General features: G+C 41.8%; 1 protein-coding gene across 6 annotated transcripts in view; it reads left to right on the plus strand.

Annotated features, from left to right (window-relative positions):
• Window positions 1-18,811, plus strand: part of PTBP3 (polypyrimidine tract binding protein 3) — a 255,937-nt gene that overhangs the window by 212,453 nt on the left and 24,673 nt on the right. For all 6 annotated transcript variants that reach the window (XM_033926068.1, XM_033926101.1, XM_033926075.1 and 3 more), the window contains 4 exons: window positions 6,879-6,956; window positions 9,532-9,671; window positions 15,267-15,300; window positions 16,450-16,542. In XM_033926068.1, the coding sequence (XP_033781959.1) occupies window positions 6,879-6,956; window positions 9,532-9,671; window positions 15,267-15,300; window positions 16,450-16,542 (345 nt within the window). The remainder of the gene's footprint in view (window positions 1-6,878; window positions 6,957-9,531; window positions 9,672-15,266; window positions 15,301-16,449; window positions 16,543-18,811) is intronic.

Genomic DNA, 18,811 nt, shown 5'->3' on the forward strand with positions numbered 1-18,811 from the left:
CCTACCCCCCACCCACCCCGATGACAAGCACCGATCAGAAAACCTTCTCATTCCAAGCCAGATCCTAGACCCCCAGCTGACAAAATGAAAAAAGGAACCCACTGACTCATGCCCCAGTCAACTGCCCACGGATCCGAAACTATCCACACACACAGAGATCGCCCACCCCCCCAGTGTTCCCAATCTGGGTGGTGGTGATTGGTGGGTATTGGGCTATGTTGTTAATTTTATGTGCTATATCTGCAGAAAGGCCACCACCAGGTCCCCCTCCGCTGTCAATGCCACCACCAGGGTGCCTCTCAGATGCCGTGAGGCCCACCATGTCTCCCCACAGAGCGTGGCAGAAACCCACGAGTCTCCCATCCCCCACTTAGCAAACCACCGCAGGAGCGCTTATAGCAACCACACCCCCACCACCCAAGAGCACAATAGCCAGGGAGGAGCCCGGCCCAGTCATCGCCCACACACTCAAAATGTGCAGGGCCTGACCGAGACGACCTCTCGACCCGGAACAGGCGAGGGATGCACCCTAACCAGTGAGGAGGCTGGGACCTGCACACCACAATGACCCGGCACCACCGCGCACCAGCTGGATCTCCTCACATGCACAGCAACACTCTGGGAAACTTGGGCCACCCACCCATGATGCACCACCAGCAAGGCTGCCCGGGAGGACAATGCCCCAGCGCTTCGAGTGGGACCCAGCCCTAAGAGAACCACTGAAACTGCCGGAGCCCACGGGATCCACTCCAGAGACAGCCACCGCACTCAGCCCGACAATGCCGATTCGGCACAACCCGCTCCCCTCAATGCCGATAACCTCTGCAGCTGCCGCACCCGCGCACACCCAACAACAAGGAGGAAGCGCCTGGGCCACCGCCGAAGTCATCCGACCCATCCAGCAGTTCCCAGACACTGAGCACAAAAGTCGCGGACGTGTGGCCAGGCTCCGCAACACCCATGGAGCCCAAGACTGGCTGTACCCAGCCCAGCTGCATCAGGCCGGACCAACCAAACACCTCCTGTAGGACAAGGTGAGGAACACATGCTACACTCATCACAACCAAAACTGCCTCCAAGGGACAGGAAAGAACATGCTATATATCCCCCTTCCATCGTGCACTGCTCCACCTCCACCATACCCCTCCCCCTTTTACCCATCACCTACAAGCTGCTTCTCCCTAGGCGACCAACCTGGGCCATCCCCGCCATCCCTGGGCCTCTTCCGCTTCCCTTGAAGTATACATATTGAGATCCTTGTCTGTCCCTGTATGCCTTAAGACAAAGACCACTGAGCATTTTAGTAGCCTTCCTCTGGACGAATTCCATTCTGCTTATATCTTTTTAAAGGTGCAGCCTCTAGAATTGTATGCAATATTCTAAATGATGTCTCACAAGAGTCTTATACAGGGGCATCAATACCTCCTTTTTCCTACTGGCCATTCTTCTCCCTATCCACATAAACTTCCTTCTAGCTATTGCCTTTCCCTCACTGCCATCCCTACTATCCATGTACATTTCCCTTCCCCCAGTCCATTCCCTACCATCCATGTATATCCCCCCCCCCCCGAAACACACACACTCTCTTCCCTACCATCTATGTACAGCATTTCCTTCACTCCCTTCCCTTGCATCCATGTACATTTCCCTCCTCTGTCTTGCCTTTCCTTCACCATGTGAGCTTCTCCTCCCCATTCCTCTTGCAGGTCCAGCCACTCACCATACCTCCCTCTAATCCCCTCTTCCCTCCTCTGGGTCCAGCATTGGCCTCCTACTTCTTTGTTTAAACTAAACTAAAACTTAGCTTTGTATTACCGGGTTTTCAACCAAAATGGAGCTCGACTCAGTTAACAGTAACTAAAAGAAATATTAAAAAAGTAACGGTCAGAAAATATTAATGTGACTGATTTCTGAAATGTTTGGCAAATAAAATAGTTTTAAAGATTTGCAAAAAAGTTGAAAAGGACCAGGACCCCTTAAGATAAGAGGAAGTCCGTTCCATAGTTGAGAAAATTTGAAAACCAAGGATTGATTGAAATTCTTGATTTCTTTCACTGAAGGACGGGAGAGTTTGAATTGTTGGGTGCCTCTTGCATAGGAGAATCTATAAGCATTTCATAATAAAGGGACAAGAGGGATGAAGATACCATATAGAATTTTAAAAGTAATACATGTACGTTTAAAGTGAATCCTGAGATGGACCGGAAGCCAGTGAAGATTTAGAAACAAAGGAGACACATGATCAGATTTGCTTTTTCCAAAGATTAATTTTGCAGCGGTATTTTGTATCATTTGGAGTCTTTGAAGGCAGGTCTTTGTTATGCCGAGATAGATAGCATTACAGTAATCTAACCGGAATAATATGATAGATTGGACCAGAACAGAAAAGTGTTGTTGATGGAAAAGAGTTCTGACCTTCTTCAGCATTCAAAGGCTAAAAAAGCACTGTTCTTCCCTCCCCCCCCCCCCCTGCAGACTGTAATTACATCAAGCTCTGGCTGAAGATTTCCCTCTGTCACATTCTTTCAACGCAGCAATAGGAAGTTGCAACAGAGGGAATGACCCTGGGGCTGGAGAGTGTCTGTTATAATTGAAGCCTACAATGCCGGTACATGCCATAAGTTAGTAGGGCGTGTGTGTGTGTGGGGGGGGGGGAGGAACCAGGGGACAGAGAAGCCAGTGGTAGATCCAGAGGAGGGTAGGAGGATAGAGGGAGGTAAGGACTGATGGGGCAAGTATGCAGATTTTGGGGTGGCATTTGCCTCCCCCCCCATATCCACCATAGTGACGCCTGAGGAGTAAGATCAAGCCTGAGAAGAGAAAAAGTTGAGGAGGGGAGATTTTCAGTCCTGGGACAGGATTCAGGTCTTATGATGAGGAAATTCTGTGTTAAAATATAACAAATAAATTATGCAGAATTTTAAGGGAAGGTAGAAGTTTTATGGAACGGGATTGCCTTCAACACTTAACCCTAGCCAACAGTTTTACCATCCCCCGCTAATTGTAACCCCTACCGTGGCATCCTGTTTATCTGCCTTGATTGATTAGATTGTGAGCTCATTTAAGCAGGGACTGTCTCCTTCACGGGGGTTAGGGGCAGAGCCGCCCTGCAAATATTGAAAAAAATGCAAATAACTTTTAGGGCCGACTCTGACCCAGCCCCTCCTCCCGGACATCTCCCCCCTCCCTTCTGGACCTCTGTACAGCTTACCTGGTAGTCTAGCGGTGAAGCAGTGCTCTGCCTACGCTCCTGCCCTGTGTTGAGCTGTCCACAAAAATGGCTGCCGTGAGTTCCCACTGTAGTCTCGTGAGACCACAGGAACTCAAAAGGAGTTATTTTTGTGGACGGCTCTGCACGGGACAGGAGCGTAGGAAGAGCGCTGCTGCCCCGCTTCACTGAGGCGGGGGTGGTTCTGGATTTTAAAAATACTCACGAATAACCAAAGTCATGAGTCTTAAACCCGCGAATCGGGAGATAGAAGTGTATGTACAGCTCTATGTGTATCTGGTAGCGCTTTAGAAATAATAGTAGTAATAATAGTGATGGCAAAAAACCAGTTGTCTTGGGGAAGCTGATTGTTAAATTGTTCCTCATCCCTTTAAGATTTATTTTCTCACTTTGTTTTTATTAACTTTTTATTTTCTTCGAAGATTTATTATCTGGTTTTGAAGGGTATCTGCAGGAACAAAACAATCTTTTTTGTGTGTGTGTGTAAAGGCTTTTGTTTATTGCAGTGAGCAAGTACAGCACTGCCAAAATGCTACCAGCCAAACCTAAACAAAATACAGAAGACTGTTACAATGTGTTCCCTTTTGAAGGCATGAAAATAAGTAAAACCCATCTGTTAAAATTTCTGAGTTCTTAGTTATAATACAATTCTAAGCAACAAATGTCCTTGTTCTGTACTTCTTTGGGACTGTGTAACTCTTAGGACTTTACCACGCACTCCCTTCCATATTTTGTTGTATTTATTTTAAAAAAAACTTATACCCTGCCTAAAACTAAGCAGCGTACGAAAACAACATACAGAAAATAGACTAAACACTATACCACATCAGATCATAAACAAATTTAAAAATAAACAGTACTTTATACAAAAAAGTACATAAATTTAACTAAACACATCATCATATTATCAGAACAGATTGTAAATTTAAAACAGCCTTTATAAAATGATTAGGGGGGAATTCATCAAGGTGTGCTAACCGATTTAGCATGCACTAAATGCTAAGACACCCATTATATTTCTCGGGACGTCCTAGCATTTAGTGCCCACTAAGGGACTGATTCTGTATAGGACGCCGGTCTCGGTGGCCGTCTAAGAAGTAGCTGAGAATTGTACACCGGCGTGCTATTCAAAATCGTGTGTGCCTTAAACAATAGATGTCTTCCCCCCCCCCCCCCCCAATTCTCTAACCAGCGCTCATGTCACCGGCACTGTTTAGAAAATCATGCCTGCTTGATTGCAAAGATAGATGGCTCAACCACCTATCTTTGCCGAGGGATCCATTGCCACCAGCTGATCGTGGCAATGGAATCCCCAATCAGCTGAGCCAGCAGGACTCCCTGAAACCGCAGCTTTGGGGAGTCCTGCTGGCTTAATTGATGGGGGGTTGGGGGTGGGGGGGTTGGAAATAACCCTGCCGTGATCAGCTGAGCCATTTGCGGCAGAGGACCCCCCTCCCCAAATACCCACATCTGCGATTGGCAGGAGGGATGCCCACCCCATTTTGTCTCTTGGCCCCCTCGATCTCCCAAACCTCCTGACACCCCAACATACCACCCCGACATACCCTAAACCCCCAACATCCCACCCTGACACCCCCAACCCCCATACCTTTGAAGAAGGCTGGCAAGAGGGATGCCTACACTCTCTTGCCGGTAGGCCCGCTTCTTCCAAAATAGTGGGCCTTCCTCTTCCCGGCACATCCTGGGATGCACTAGGCAGGGGGGCCTAAGGATCTGATTGGCCCAGATACCTAAGGCCGTTCCCATAGGATGAGCCTTAGGCATCTGGGCTAATCAGAGTCTTAGGCCTCCTTCCCAGTGCATTCTGGGATGCCCTGGGAGTGGCCTAAGACTCTGATTGGTCCAGACACCACAGCCTTTATTATCTGGACCAATCATCTACTTTTAGGATTGAAATGTAGGCCAGCATTTTGCAGGCCTACATTTCAGGCATCTGTCGCAGCTCTAGGGAGATGTGTAGGGATGCTTAAACTCACCAAGGCCACTTCTAGGCAAAACCAGCCTTGGGTAAGCTTAAGTGTCCCTACTCATCTCTGTAGACCTGCGACAGATGTCTACAGTGCAGGTGACCTTCCATGTCTGGGTTTTTTCTAAGAACGTGCATTCTGATTGGCTGCCAGACCGTGGTAGGACGCCTCCCGCCGCCTACAATTGGGATGCCCATTTATAGAATCAGACCCTTAATTTGCATTAAATTGGTTAACACCCCTTGATGAATCCCCCCCTCAAATAACACTTTACACAGTTGCAGAAACCTGCAAGAAAAGATATTTCTATGCTATTTTAAACTGTGAAATAGGATTGAAAATGATTTTCAATAAGTGTGGTTAAATATCATTTAGACATACCAGTTTTCTTCTATGTTGAATGTGTCTAAGGGTGTCTGTTTTTATGTAGTTCTTTTAAGAATGTGTTGGTTAGGCTTTCTTGTTTAATTATTGGAGTTCTTTTCAACTAAACATAATATGTTTTTATTGTAAACCGCCCTGATCTGATTTTCCATAGCAGCAGCAAGACTATGGAATGCAAACAGGTTGGCCAGTTTCATCATCTGCTCAAAACACAGATATTTGTACAAGCATTTATTATTATTTTTTTTTTGGAAGAAGGATAATTAATACCTATTGTGAAAAGTGAAACTGTTTTATATGTGTTGTGTTTTAGATATGAAATTGTGCATGTTAATTTGTAACACGCCCAGGTTTTAGGTGGGAAAGAAATTTTTATTTATTTATTAAAAAATTTATATACCGTATACAACTATGCGGTTTCCATATCACATACATAAAGGGCTCCTTTTACGAAGCCGCGTAATAATGCGCGCTAATTTGCCGGCCGCGCTAACTGCTACCGCCTCCTATTGAGCAGGCAGTAGTTTTTCGGTTAGTGCGGGGGTTAGCAAGCGCTAAAAAGGTGCGTGCGATAAAGCCGCTGACGCGGCTTCGTAAAAGGAGCCCCAAATCTTGTTTCCCTCCGATTATCACAAATAACATGTCTAAACAAACATCGTTAATCATCCCCGTTATGATAGGGATAGAGCGCAAATTCAATCAATTCAGAAATACAAGTAAGCTTTAAATCATACATTGATGTCAGAAAAATTCTAAAAGGCGATTATCAACTGAAGTGTATCTTAGCATAAGAAGGCATTGGCAAACAATTGAGTTTTCAGCATTTTCTTAAAATTCATCCTCCCCATACAAAACCGCAGGATACCAGGCAAGGCATTCCACAGTTCTGCGCCAGCCACAGATATCATTGATGCTCCGATCCTAGCATGCATAGTCGACATTCTACCCTCCAAACTTAATTTCATCCCATTTACATCTCTAAGCTCTCTTCTCGGTTTATAGATCTTGAGGAGTTCTTGCAAGATCTTTGGGGAAGCATCAAAGGCATGGTAGGCTGGTACTATTCTCCTGATATGTTCTACTGGTGGCATTGTGGCAAGTGGACTTACGTGTTGTTGTCTTTGTTCATTATTGCTTGTCTTATGTGTGTGCAATTTTGAAACGCCTGTTTTTATACCTAATTTCCAAATGTTTTTCAGGTATAATTCTGTCTTATTCTTTTCTAATGATTATCAACCATGCCAAGTTTTAGCAATTTTTTTTTTTTCTGCTAACAGGTGCTCCAGGTATTATCTCATCGCATTATGCTGGGGCTGCTGGATTTGCTCCCGCTATTGGCTTCCCTCAGGCTGCAGGTAGGTCTTGCCGGCTTTGAGGCTAGTTAGCCTGCTTCATACACTGAAACAACTTTTACCAACTGGGGTATATTTGAAAGCTAAATCAAACGGAGAGCATTAGTCCAAAATCAGCCTGGTCAGCGACTAGTTTTTATGAGTCTCTAGCACTGAAACCATTTTTCCTTAATATCACGTGGCAGCTTGCCAAACAGTTGCCTAGTCATCATGCCACCGAGAGGTTTTTTCCTCCCCATGGGGACAGAGTTCTCATTAAGTAGCTGGCATATTCCGGAACTCATGTAATAAGGCTGCTAATGGTGAAGGCTGGTTTTCGTTTTTTGTTTTTTTGCATGAGTGCCTTCCTGATGAAGTTTTCAGCATACGGGGCTCATAAGAACATAAGAATAGCCTTACTTTCATAAGCACTCACTGGAATTCTTGGATCCATATTATGGGATTAATAGTATTGATTAAGAATGTTATTGCCTAATTGAGATTCTGTTTTGTTCAAAATATGTTATTTTTCTTATTTTCAATATTCTGTACAAGAGGTTTCTTGGAAAAAATTTTAAAAGTAATAAAGCAAAAAAAAAAAAAGAATAGCCTTACTGAGTCAGACCAATGGTCCATCAAGCCCAGTATTCCGTTCTCATGGTCGCCAATCCAGGTTACTAGTATCTGGCCAAAACCCAAGGAAGAGTAATGTGTGGTCAGTAGAGGCTCAGCTGCTAAACTGCCTTTTGCTGTTCAGCACATTGGCCCAGATTCTATAAATGGCACCTAAAGTTAAGCACCTAGATTGGCACACCTGATCTAGGCACTTAAGTTTTCTAATTGGCTTAATTGGCACTGACAATTGAAAGCGCCAAACAAAAATCCTTTAAAAATTAGCTGGTAGGGTGCCTATCTCAGTAGGCGCCTACCACGTCAAGGTAGGCGTCTTGTACCGAGGCACCTACCAGCAATTAGGCATGGTTAGGGGCGGATTCGGGGTGGATTGTAGGCATGGTTTGACTTAGGCGCCTAACTTAAGCACACTCATTTATGCCAAGAGAACTATGGCCTAAATTGCAGAGCGCATGAAACTGCTCAGGTGCCGCTAGCCATGAGTCTATAAATGGCGCCTAGAGGATGATTGATAGTTTCAAGTTTATTTAAAAATTTACTCTGTCCTATTAATCTCTTTCTCCTCAACAACGCATTTCCGGTCCTATTAACTCTCCTCTTCCCCCCTCTTAAATTCAATCAATTTGTACCTCGCTTAATCTATTGTAAACCGCATAGAACTTAATGGTATTGCGGTATATAAACTGTTATTATTATTATTATTATTATCTAATCAGGCTTCTAGGTGGGGTACATTAATCCATAAAAACATTCATGTTAACAAACATATTTGGGAGGACAATTAACTAAACAGACAGACTTATACAAAAGGAAAGAAGGGGTCGAACTACAATGTTATAGGAAAGAAACACTGAAGGAGAGAAGGAAAGGTAGGGGAAAGGCTAAAAGAAAGAAACTCAAATTGTCCTTAGAAGGGCAGTTGCTGTTAAACAGCATCTTTAAGGGGCTACTCGAAGGCGTCTTTGAAGAAGAAGGTTTTTAATTTGGATTTAAACTGGTTTAAGTTTGTTTCCTCTCTTACGTGATTGGGTATGGAGTTCCAGAGGGAGGGTGCAGTGACCGAAAAGATGTTTGAGCACATGGCATTGATATTTTTCAGAGAGGGGATATTAAGAAGATGTTGTGTAGCAGTGGCACCTAGGAATTAGGCACTGTGAATAGAATCGGGCCCATAATGCTTTTGGCCTTAAAGTCACTGGATTCCTCCACATGTGCTCTCTAAGCTTAGGGCTCCTTTTACTAAGGTGTGCTAGCGTTTTTAGCGCGCGCTAACCCCGCTCTACGCGGCTAGAACTAATGCCAGCTCAATGCTGGCGTTAGCGTCTAGCGCCTGCGGCATTGTAGCGCGCGCTATTCCGCGTTAAAGCCCTAACGCAGCTTAGTAAAAGGAGCCCTTAGTTTTCTCCTCCTTTATCCCAGCTTAAGCTGTCGACCAAGTCCATGCAAATGAGATGCAAATTTCTGTCCAAAAACTTCAGAAGAAAGCCTAGCTCGCTCTCAGTATTCAGGGAATAAGGTCAAGACAATCCTGGGGTTTGAGATCCCTCCTCCTGCCATCTCTCATATAGCTCTCCCTAATAAACTACAGCCTCCCAATTCAGGGTTTTGGTCTTCACCCCAAATGTACATATGTGTCATGGGACTAACTTCAAACCCTCATTGATACCCATGCAGGTCTATCTATTCCCAAATATTCTTCCTTCAGGGCTTTCACGTTCTGTGATGGGACATATATCTTGTAGCAAATGCATTCATATGAGCTAAATGAGACCAAGATAATTAAATATTTTACTGTAGAATCTTATGCACATTTAACAGTGTACTTTAAACTGATTAATAGCTTTCTATTGTTTCCTACTTTCCAGGAATCAAAAACGTTTTAAAATTTGGAAAAAAAAATGTGCTAGATCAGTCTCTCTTCCAATCTCTCTTTTGGCAGTATTTGATATTATGTTTTTCTTTTCAGGTCTTTCAGTTTCAGCGATCCCTGGAACTCTTGCCCCACTTGCAGTCACCACTTCGGCGATCACAGGGCGCCTGGCTATTGCAGGCATGGCTGGCAACCCAGGAAGCTCTGTTCTGCTTGTCAGCAACCTTAATCCTGATGTAAGTGTTGAATGGTTTCTAGCATTGGGTCAGATATAAATTAAAACAAAAAGGCTTTAAGCTGTATGCAAATATTTGGGCTCCTCTGGTTAAATTGTGTATTTTAATGAATACCTAAATGAACAGATGCCAAAACAACTTTTGCCTGTTAAAAAGTTAAACATATCTTTCTGTACTTTTTAATGTAAAATTATTTGCTAATTTTAATGGATAGAAAATAATAATACAGTGAATATGGCATTTTGAAAAGTCTGGACATCCATCCAGTTGAGCCATTACAATTTTTTCTTTAATATTTCAAAATTCAACATCCACGAGTTGATGGATCCATTAGGCCTTCAGATAGTCAGATGAAGACAGTTCCAAGGTGGAATAAGTACTCTGACTCTTCTGACTCTTGAGGTTATGATTGTTCTGTCTACTTTCAACAACCCAAGGGCTCCTGTAAGTGGCTAAGCATTTGAAAATGAAGATAATTCGCTCTTACCAAGCAATGGAAGGCTATAGACAACTCTGTATGCTTCCAGCTAGCAATTTCAGCTGTCAGAAGCAGTATTAAGAAATGGAAATGATAATGAAACTGTTGATGTCAAGGCAAGTCATAGACCTGAAAATTTGAGTGATACTGGAGTTGTCCACAGTACCATACTGCATACATAACAGGGATCTGCCTGGGAGAATGGTCAGAAAGAAACCTTTTTCATGACCTCTCCATATAAGTCCTTGTTTTAAAAAAATGTGAAAGAGAATTTTGGATACTTTTTGGATCAAAGTACTTTGAACTGACGACACTGTAGAGGCATAGCCTAATGATTAGCACAGTGCAACTGCTTGTGGACCCTAAGCAAGTCGCGTAACTCTCTGCTGGCTCAGGTACAAAAACTTAGGGCTTCTTTTACTAAGGTGCGCTAGCGGTTTTAGTGCGCGATAACCCCGCGCTACATGAAAAATACTAATGCAAGCTCTATGGAGGCGTTTGTGCGTAGCGCGCGCTAAAACCACGAGCGCACCTTCGTAAAAGGAGCCCTTAGACAAGGGGTAGGGAACTCCTGTCCTCGAGAGCCGTATTCCAGTTGGGTTTTCAGGATTTCCCCAATGAATATGCATGAGATCTATTTGCATGCACTGCTTTCAATGCATATTCATTGGGGAAATCCTGAAAACCCGACTGGAATACGGCTCTCAAGGACCGGAGTTCCCTACCCCTGTCTTAGACTATGAGCCCACTAGGGACAGAGAAAATTACCTGTATATAATTTGTATATAATCTGATTTGTTGTGCACATCGTTTAAAAACCCCTAATTAGGATTGTTTTAGAAAACTTTATAACAAATACGTGAACTCATACTGGTCATTAGACATTTCTCCTCCAGTATTAATGTGCTCAGCAGCACTAAAATTCCAGATTGAACTTTATTTATGTTGGATTTAGGAGAATTTCCAGCAAAGGATGGGTACAGTGTATTATACCTATAATTAAAAACCCAAATGACTCCCATCGCTTATGTCTAACTACAGGCCAATAGCAAGCATCCCTTTTTTCATTAAGATAATGGAGGGATAGGTGTATTCACAGTTGCTTGATTATTTAGAACAAGACTCTCTTTTACATTCATTTCAGTCGGGCTTTCGTCCTCTTTATAGTACAGAGACTATTTTAGCATCTCTTTTTGACTATTTGTACAATCTGTTTAGTCAAGGTGCTGGGGCATTTATATTACAATTTGACCTAAGCAGTGCATTTGATCTTGTTGATCATTGTCAGCTACTTAGGTGTTTGGATGCTTTGGGCATTTTTGGTAATGTCCTTAAATGGTTTCAGGGCTTTTTGCATTTTTGTACTTATCAGGTCCAATTTGCAAATGTATTTTCTAACAAATGGACTGATTCTTGCGGAGTTCCTCAGGGATCTCGTCTCTCTCCTTTACCCTTCCAGTCTGCTTGTCATCTCTGGGACATACGTTCTCTAAGTTAGGTGTGACATTTTACAGTTATGCTGACGATATTTCTATTGCAATTCCAAAATATTCATCGTTCTCTCAATCTATGCAGTTAATTTCCATCACAATCACAACTGTAGAATTATGGATGACCGAATTTAAGCTAAAACTCAATACAGAAAAAACCAAAATTCCTCTAAGCTGCTCCCTGCAAGAAGAAAGAAATAAAGACGAGTATAAATTTAAATGATTAATCCTACTCTAAGAATTCTAGGGGTTTTTTTTTAGATCAACTCTCACAATGAATTCAAATACAGATGCTTTAGTAAGGAAATGTTTCTATATGTTGTGGAAATTACAGATTATTAGAAGGAGCATCTCTTCTTTTTCAGCACCCCCCACTGACTGCTCAGGGCCCCATCTGAAGGGCCTCTACGCATGTGTATACGTCGACTTGATGACATCATACATGTGCATGACATTATCGCGGCGACATCTGCACACTTCCGGGTGCCACAGCCGCCAGTTTAGTGTTCCGTAGCTCGTCAAGTTTGCGAGTATACTGATGTAATCAGACAGACGTGTCGTTTACTTTGTAGACTGCTTTTAAACATATTTATTAATGACCTGAAAATAGAAATAACAAATGAGATGATTCATAAGAGGATTGTTTACAAATTGCAAGGAACCGTATGAGTCTAGACTTCCAAATGGCAGATGAAATGTATGGGTCCTTTTACTAAGTTGCGGTAGCCGATTTAGTATGCGTTAATTGATTTAGCACGCGCTAAACGCCAACACATCCATTCTATCCTATGGACGTGCTAGCGTTTAACGCACGCTAAATCAGTTACCGTGCGCTAAAACACTTAACGCGCATTTGTATAAGAGGGGGTTAATGTGATAAAGTGCAAAGTGATACATGTAGAGAAGAGGAACCCATTAATTATTAACTACGTGAATCAAGGCTTTGCCCAGGAAAAGGATTTAGGCAACATCGTTGATATGACAATATATTGAAACGGTCTGCTAAGAAAGTGTCATGCCCTGCCCCAACCATTGGCTTGGGCCAAATAACTGTGAAGACCTCTGGTTTGATGCTACTCACCCAAAAGCATGAGCTGAGTGACAATGAAGACTTCCCCAGGTGGCCTTGGCTCCTGCAGGTGTAGAGTCTCTTTCTTCCCAATGAAAACAAAGACAGTTATGCCGTCCAGAGGACTTGGAAATCAGAAGTTTTGTCATGTCCTGGGTTCAACTCAAAAGGTTGGCAAATCCTTATTTTAAAAAAAGAAAACTTCTCAAACAGACAGGCAGCCTGATTTTGTATCATGTTGGATAACTATATTTTTGCCAGCTTAAATACAGATGCGCTTTCCATTTGTAAATGCGACTTTTGGTGCTGAATCTTTGGAATCATTTTAACTTCTGTCTCATTTTCCTTTGTGACAAACACTCCCATCTTTCCACCATGCCCTTGTGTTCCAGTTTCCTCCACTGCCACAGAACATGCAGGACAGTTGATCAGGTGGAAGTGCATAGGAATACAGCCTGTTCATTAAGTGCAAACAATTTTTAATGAACAATAAAGGAAGATACACTCAACAAACAAATTATGGTGGTGTTCAATATAATACAGAAAGACTCCCTACCCAAACCCCTCCCATTATGCGCAACAATTATTATTGATGATAAAAGAACAAGAATAACAGCTTAAGCAAAAGGTACAGTCATGGCATCAACAATTTACCTACTTGTTCCAAATTAAGATAGAAACCCCCCTCAACACATGTCCAGTCCCACATCCCAAGGCCAGTAGCAAGAGAGAAAAAAAAGGGGGACCAGACAGGAAATGACCAAAGATAACACCTAAGTCCCTGCCAACACTCCCCACCCCAAGCTTCCCCCCAACCCTCCCAGAATAGAGACGAGGTAGAAGAAAACCAAAAAGCAGTGGAAAACAGGGTAAATTTGGCTGTACTTTTGAGGTGGTAGAGAATTAAGATAGAGATCCCAAAAAACTGCTTTTTCCGTTTAGAGGTACCTCGTGCATCCTTAGCCCCCCCAACCCAATAACTCAAGGATAGCCAGTCTCCAACCCCAATACGAGGGGGAATCCAGTGAGGTCCACACTTTCAAAATCGCTTTCAAACCCCAAATGCCAAGCTTCCGAACCCACAAGCGAGCTCCCTTCCCTCGAACCCCACAGGAACCCAAGAAGCCCAAAAGGAGCACCTCGGGAGTTAGCAGCAAGGGCTGGCCCAGAATGCGTCTAATAAAGGCTCCAGCATGTTTCCACAGCCTGTTCATTAAAGGTTCTAGTTCAAAGGAAATAATTTCAGTCTTGTTACTATTTTCCTGCAGCTGGTTTGCTTTCCTTAGCAGCGCTGAAACTCTGACCTGGAGTCTTTTGCTAGTTTGTTGCCCTTTTGAATTGTTTTTTGGTGTGGTCACTTCTAGAGATCTATGCATCAGAATCGAGGTTTTATGGTTTTTATTTATACCCCGCTTTATATAAAGTGGGTTCAAAAAACACATATGTAGTAAAAAAAACAAACCCCAAAACCAAACCCACACAAACGCACCTTTCAAAACATATACATACAAGCACGAACTTGCCTTAATTGCCTTGTCCTACATAAAATACACATCAAAAACAATCCACCCCACCCTCACATACAGTACTCACCCACACGCTACAAATACCCACCCCCTGTCTCTTTATATCACTTATACATTCAAGTTGTAAAACTATATTTGTCTTCTTTCTTAGCACCCATATTTCATCTGACAGAAGAGATGATGTTTCAACTAAGATTCCCTTGCTGACGTATGTAACCAGGGAGTTTATTCCACTCTGCTGGGCCCGCACATGAAAATGTCGCAGCCCTCATGGTTTGCGACCGCAACTCCTTTCTAGATGGTATCGCCAAATCACCGTTACCAGCAGAATGTAGTCTGGTATTAGGCTCTAGATGGAAGATAGCATGCTTTTGTCAAGCTTAAGACCAGAGTGGAATTGTCAAAATAAGAGAGATGTGCATTGGAAAAAATGTCCTCCAATCCGTCTGATGATATGAAGATCTTTATTGTTCAAACATCAAAATGACGCATTCAACGACTCAATGATTCACGACTCAATGACTCGACATGTACATGTTTCAGCCCTCAAACTGATGCGCGGTGTCGATTGATAGCACTCGCTGTATACGCGATATGGTATTCTTCCATGATTGACCTTTTAGTCAGATCCAATTGAGTGCCAGTGTATTGTGCATTTCATCCTTCATGCTTTTTAAGACTCCTGAGGCAGGTCTGAGGGCCGAAACATGTACATGTCGAGTCATTGAGTCGTTGAATGTGTCATTTTGATGTTTGAACAATAAAGATCTTCATATCATCAGACGGATTGGAGGACATTTTTTCCAGTGCACATCTCTCTTATTTGGACAATTCCACTCTGGTCTTTACATATTTGGTTTTGTGGTGTTGTTTTCCCCTGTTTTTTTCTTCTTCTTCTTTGTCAAGCTTAATTCAGTTTGAGACTAGAGAACAAGCAAATGGATGTAAAGGTCAAAGCTGAACCCCTGATGTTTGCTAAATATTTCTGTACTGTTTGATGATGTTTATGTATTGCATTTTTCTTTTTAACAGGCCATCACGCCTCATGGACTTTTTATCCTGTTTGGTAAGGTTTTGAGATTTACTTTGGGGTGGATGTAATAACATATTTGCACTATTTCTATAAGATACTGACAGGGCTGTGGAGTCGGTAGATAAATCCTTCGACTCCAACTCCTCAGTTTCTGGTACCCACGACTCCGACTCCTCTGTATTTAATATGCTAATGTATTTTCCACGCTATTTACCACAGAACTACTGGCTAGGAAGCTAAGGCTCTACAGCATTGGCCAGTTTAAATAAAAGACAAAAAAAATAAAAACAATAAGGTTTTATTTATTGTTTTTATTAAGTGGTTATAAAGTAATGTAATGTACATAATCCAGATTACAATAATGTGAATGTCAGTTTGTATAACAGCTCAGCTGAACTTCATACTAGCAGAAATAAAAGTATGCACTGGGCTTTATTCTTTTATCAGATAAGTACTTAACACATTGTTGGCGGGAAATGTAATATGTATGTAATAACTACCCCAAGTTTTTATTTACTCATTATTGTTTGTATATCGCCTAGAATGTAGAATAGGCGATTAATCAAATTACATAATAAACTTGATAAACTTGAGTAAACATGTTTTTCACATACTATCACTAGAGAGCGGGAGCCGACAAAACTCGGTTTCTACAAATTAGCGCTGGGGTGCAGCAAAAGTGTAAACACGGCTATTCAGCAAATCCAGTCGGGTTTTCAAGATTTCCCCAGTGAATATTCATGAGATCTGTTAGCATACAATGAAAGCAGTGCATGCAAATAGACCTCATGCATATTCATTGGGGAAATCCTGAAAACCTGACTGGATTGTGGCCCTCGAGGAGGGACTTTGACACCCCTGATCTAGGGCTTAATTTCTTAGTTTATGTAACAGATTGGCTATCATTAATTTCTATCAGTGATGTCAAGCAAAAAAAAAAATTAAAAATCTATTGGGCCTGCTTTTACGAAGCCGCGTTGGGCTTTTTTATTGACGGCCGCAGCAGTATTAATTCCGACACTCATAGAATTCCTATGAGCGTTGGAGCTAATACCGCTGCGGCTGGCGGTAAAGCCTAACACGGCTTCATAAAAGGGGGGAGGGGGCAATGTTTAAGTGATACAGTGGATAAATGAAACTAGTTGACATAAAGAACTGTAGTATTTTTTTCCCCAATCTTAGGAGTATATGGTGATGTGCATCGTGTGAAGATCCTCTTTAACAAAAAGGAAAATGCCTTGGTGCAAATGGCAGATGCAACACAAGCGCAACTTGGTAAGTGTTTATTTTATAAAGAATTATATTACAAGGTGTTTTCAGGAATCTGTATGTAAAACTTTCCTTCAATCTACTAGTTAAAATCCTGAAAGAAATGTGTTGTGAAGGTTCACTGTCTTGACTTTCTTTCATTTCAAATAGTTTTAATTCTGCTCCAGGCTAGTTTTTGCCCTTTATATTATGCCACACAAACTCCTCTATCGATCAACATTTATTAGTTACGCCCTCACTTAAAGTTATTAACACACGGCTGCATTTTATTTTTTCTGTCACAGCTCCTCAAACATGGAACTCCCTCCCTATTTACCTAAGAGAAGAAAGCAACTTAGATAAATTTAAAAGCAAACTAAAAAGCTTTCTTTTCAAAGATGCTTTTGATACTTAAAAAACACAAAAAAACTTGACTAGGAGTTCCAGTTTATTTCCATAACCTCTTTGAGGTTATCGTTTATTCCCCCCCTTCCCTATTGTTTTTTTACCATAATTATCTTCTTTTCTATCAGCAATTTGTATTTCTCTACCCATTCTTTCCCCTCATTTTTACTGTTTATACTGTTAGTCAATAATTTGTTATGTTTGTTTAGCGTCTATTTGTTTTTGCTGTCCCCTTTATTATTTGTAATTTTAAAGATATGTATATTGCTTAGAAATTTGAGTAAGCGATTAATCAAATATACAATAAACTTGAAACTTGGAAGATCAGAATTTTTCCTGATGTTTCTAGGGATACACAGGAGCATCATAAGCAATTTATTTTTCTGAGACCAAGAGTTCTTCAGATTGGTACTACTTTCTTTTTAAGAAATCCACATAAATGCGTCGTAAGATACCAGTCTATGAAGTTTTCTTAGAACCTTCCCGTGGGCCAATCAAAACTAAAAGAGGTGGTCTTCAAAGTTAGACAAAGAAAATTCCTCTACATGTTTAAAAGTTTCAGAAATCATATTTGTTTTGTTTACATTCATTTCTGAATATACATTAACATTTTATTACATATCCAATATTCTTTCTGTTCTTTCCAAAAAGGTATATTAAGAGAATCTGCATTTGTTAAAAAGGTGCTGAAATATTCTCAGCCTTAGAGAAACAAGGAGAAGGCAATCAAGGAGAAGGAGGGGCTGTTTCCCCCTCTCCCTGAAACCTAACAGCTTCATGTTACATCTACATGCTAAGCGTGGGCTCCCAATGCCCCCCTTCCTATGCTAGAGACTGCTACAGATCTCTGATTCTAACTTAACCAGATGTTGTGCTCAGGATTTTTCCTTAGTGTTCTTTTTATAAACCATTTCACGTTAAGTACCCCTTCTTTGACAAATAATTCATATCACCACATATTCACATTCAGGGGCCCCTCCATTCATTCCTAATTTCATTCATACTATGTATTTCATTCATATTTTAATGCATGTTATATCTCAGGTTGGGATACATAATCTAATATGCTCTTCCCAACCAGCCTAAGGCACATCTGGTATCAATTAGAACCACGATGCTAGAAGCGGGAAACCTGAACAAAGGCTGAATACAAAATGGAGTACAAGACACAGAAGATACAGAAAGACAGAGAACCCAAAATGGAATCCATGTATATCCTGATTTCCTCCATGATCTAGCTTAATAGCAAAGTACATAAAAAGAATATTATTATGCTTTCCCTTAATATTAATCTGTAGTGTGTTTTTCTGGCCTTGGCTACATCCATATTCAGATTTTTATTCACCAATTTTTCGTACGCTTCTATTGGGTGTGGCCTTAACTAACACATATGCTTGTATCTTGACTAGAGTTACCCAGAATCATACGAAAAACCAGCACTTTTGTAGAAACATTCCATAAAAATACTGCACTATCATGTCCTGACATCCATTCCATTACCGTCCCATAGACATCACCCCCTACTGGCCACGAGCCACTACTCCTCAGTCTTTGGCCATCATTCCCTCAGTAGGCTGATCTTGTCTCACAGTTTTTGGGACCATTTTTATGTTGATAATTCCCTCTACATTGCAAAATACACCAAGAATCAAGTCCCAAATTTCAGCCTGCCCGTCTTACTGCTTGGCCTGGATGCCCCACTATTACGTTAAACTCAACGTGACCAAGGCTCAATTCCTTATCTTCTTCACCTTCTTCTCCAAACCCCATCTTCTTTTTCTGCGGACAGCATGCTCATCGTTAGCTTATTTCAGCTTGTAATCATAAGATCATTTCTGAAGTCTCTCGTCATCTTCCATGTGTATATCACAGCACTGCTAAAGCATGTCAT

The sequence above is a fragment of the Geotrypetes seraphini genome, chromosome 1 (genome assembly GCF_902459505.1).
Source record: "Geotrypetes seraphini chromosome 1, aGeoSer1.1, whole genome shotgun sequence".
Taxonomy (NCBI): Eukaryota; Metazoa; Chordata; class Amphibia; order Gymnophiona; family Dermophiidae; genus Geotrypetes; species Geotrypetes seraphini.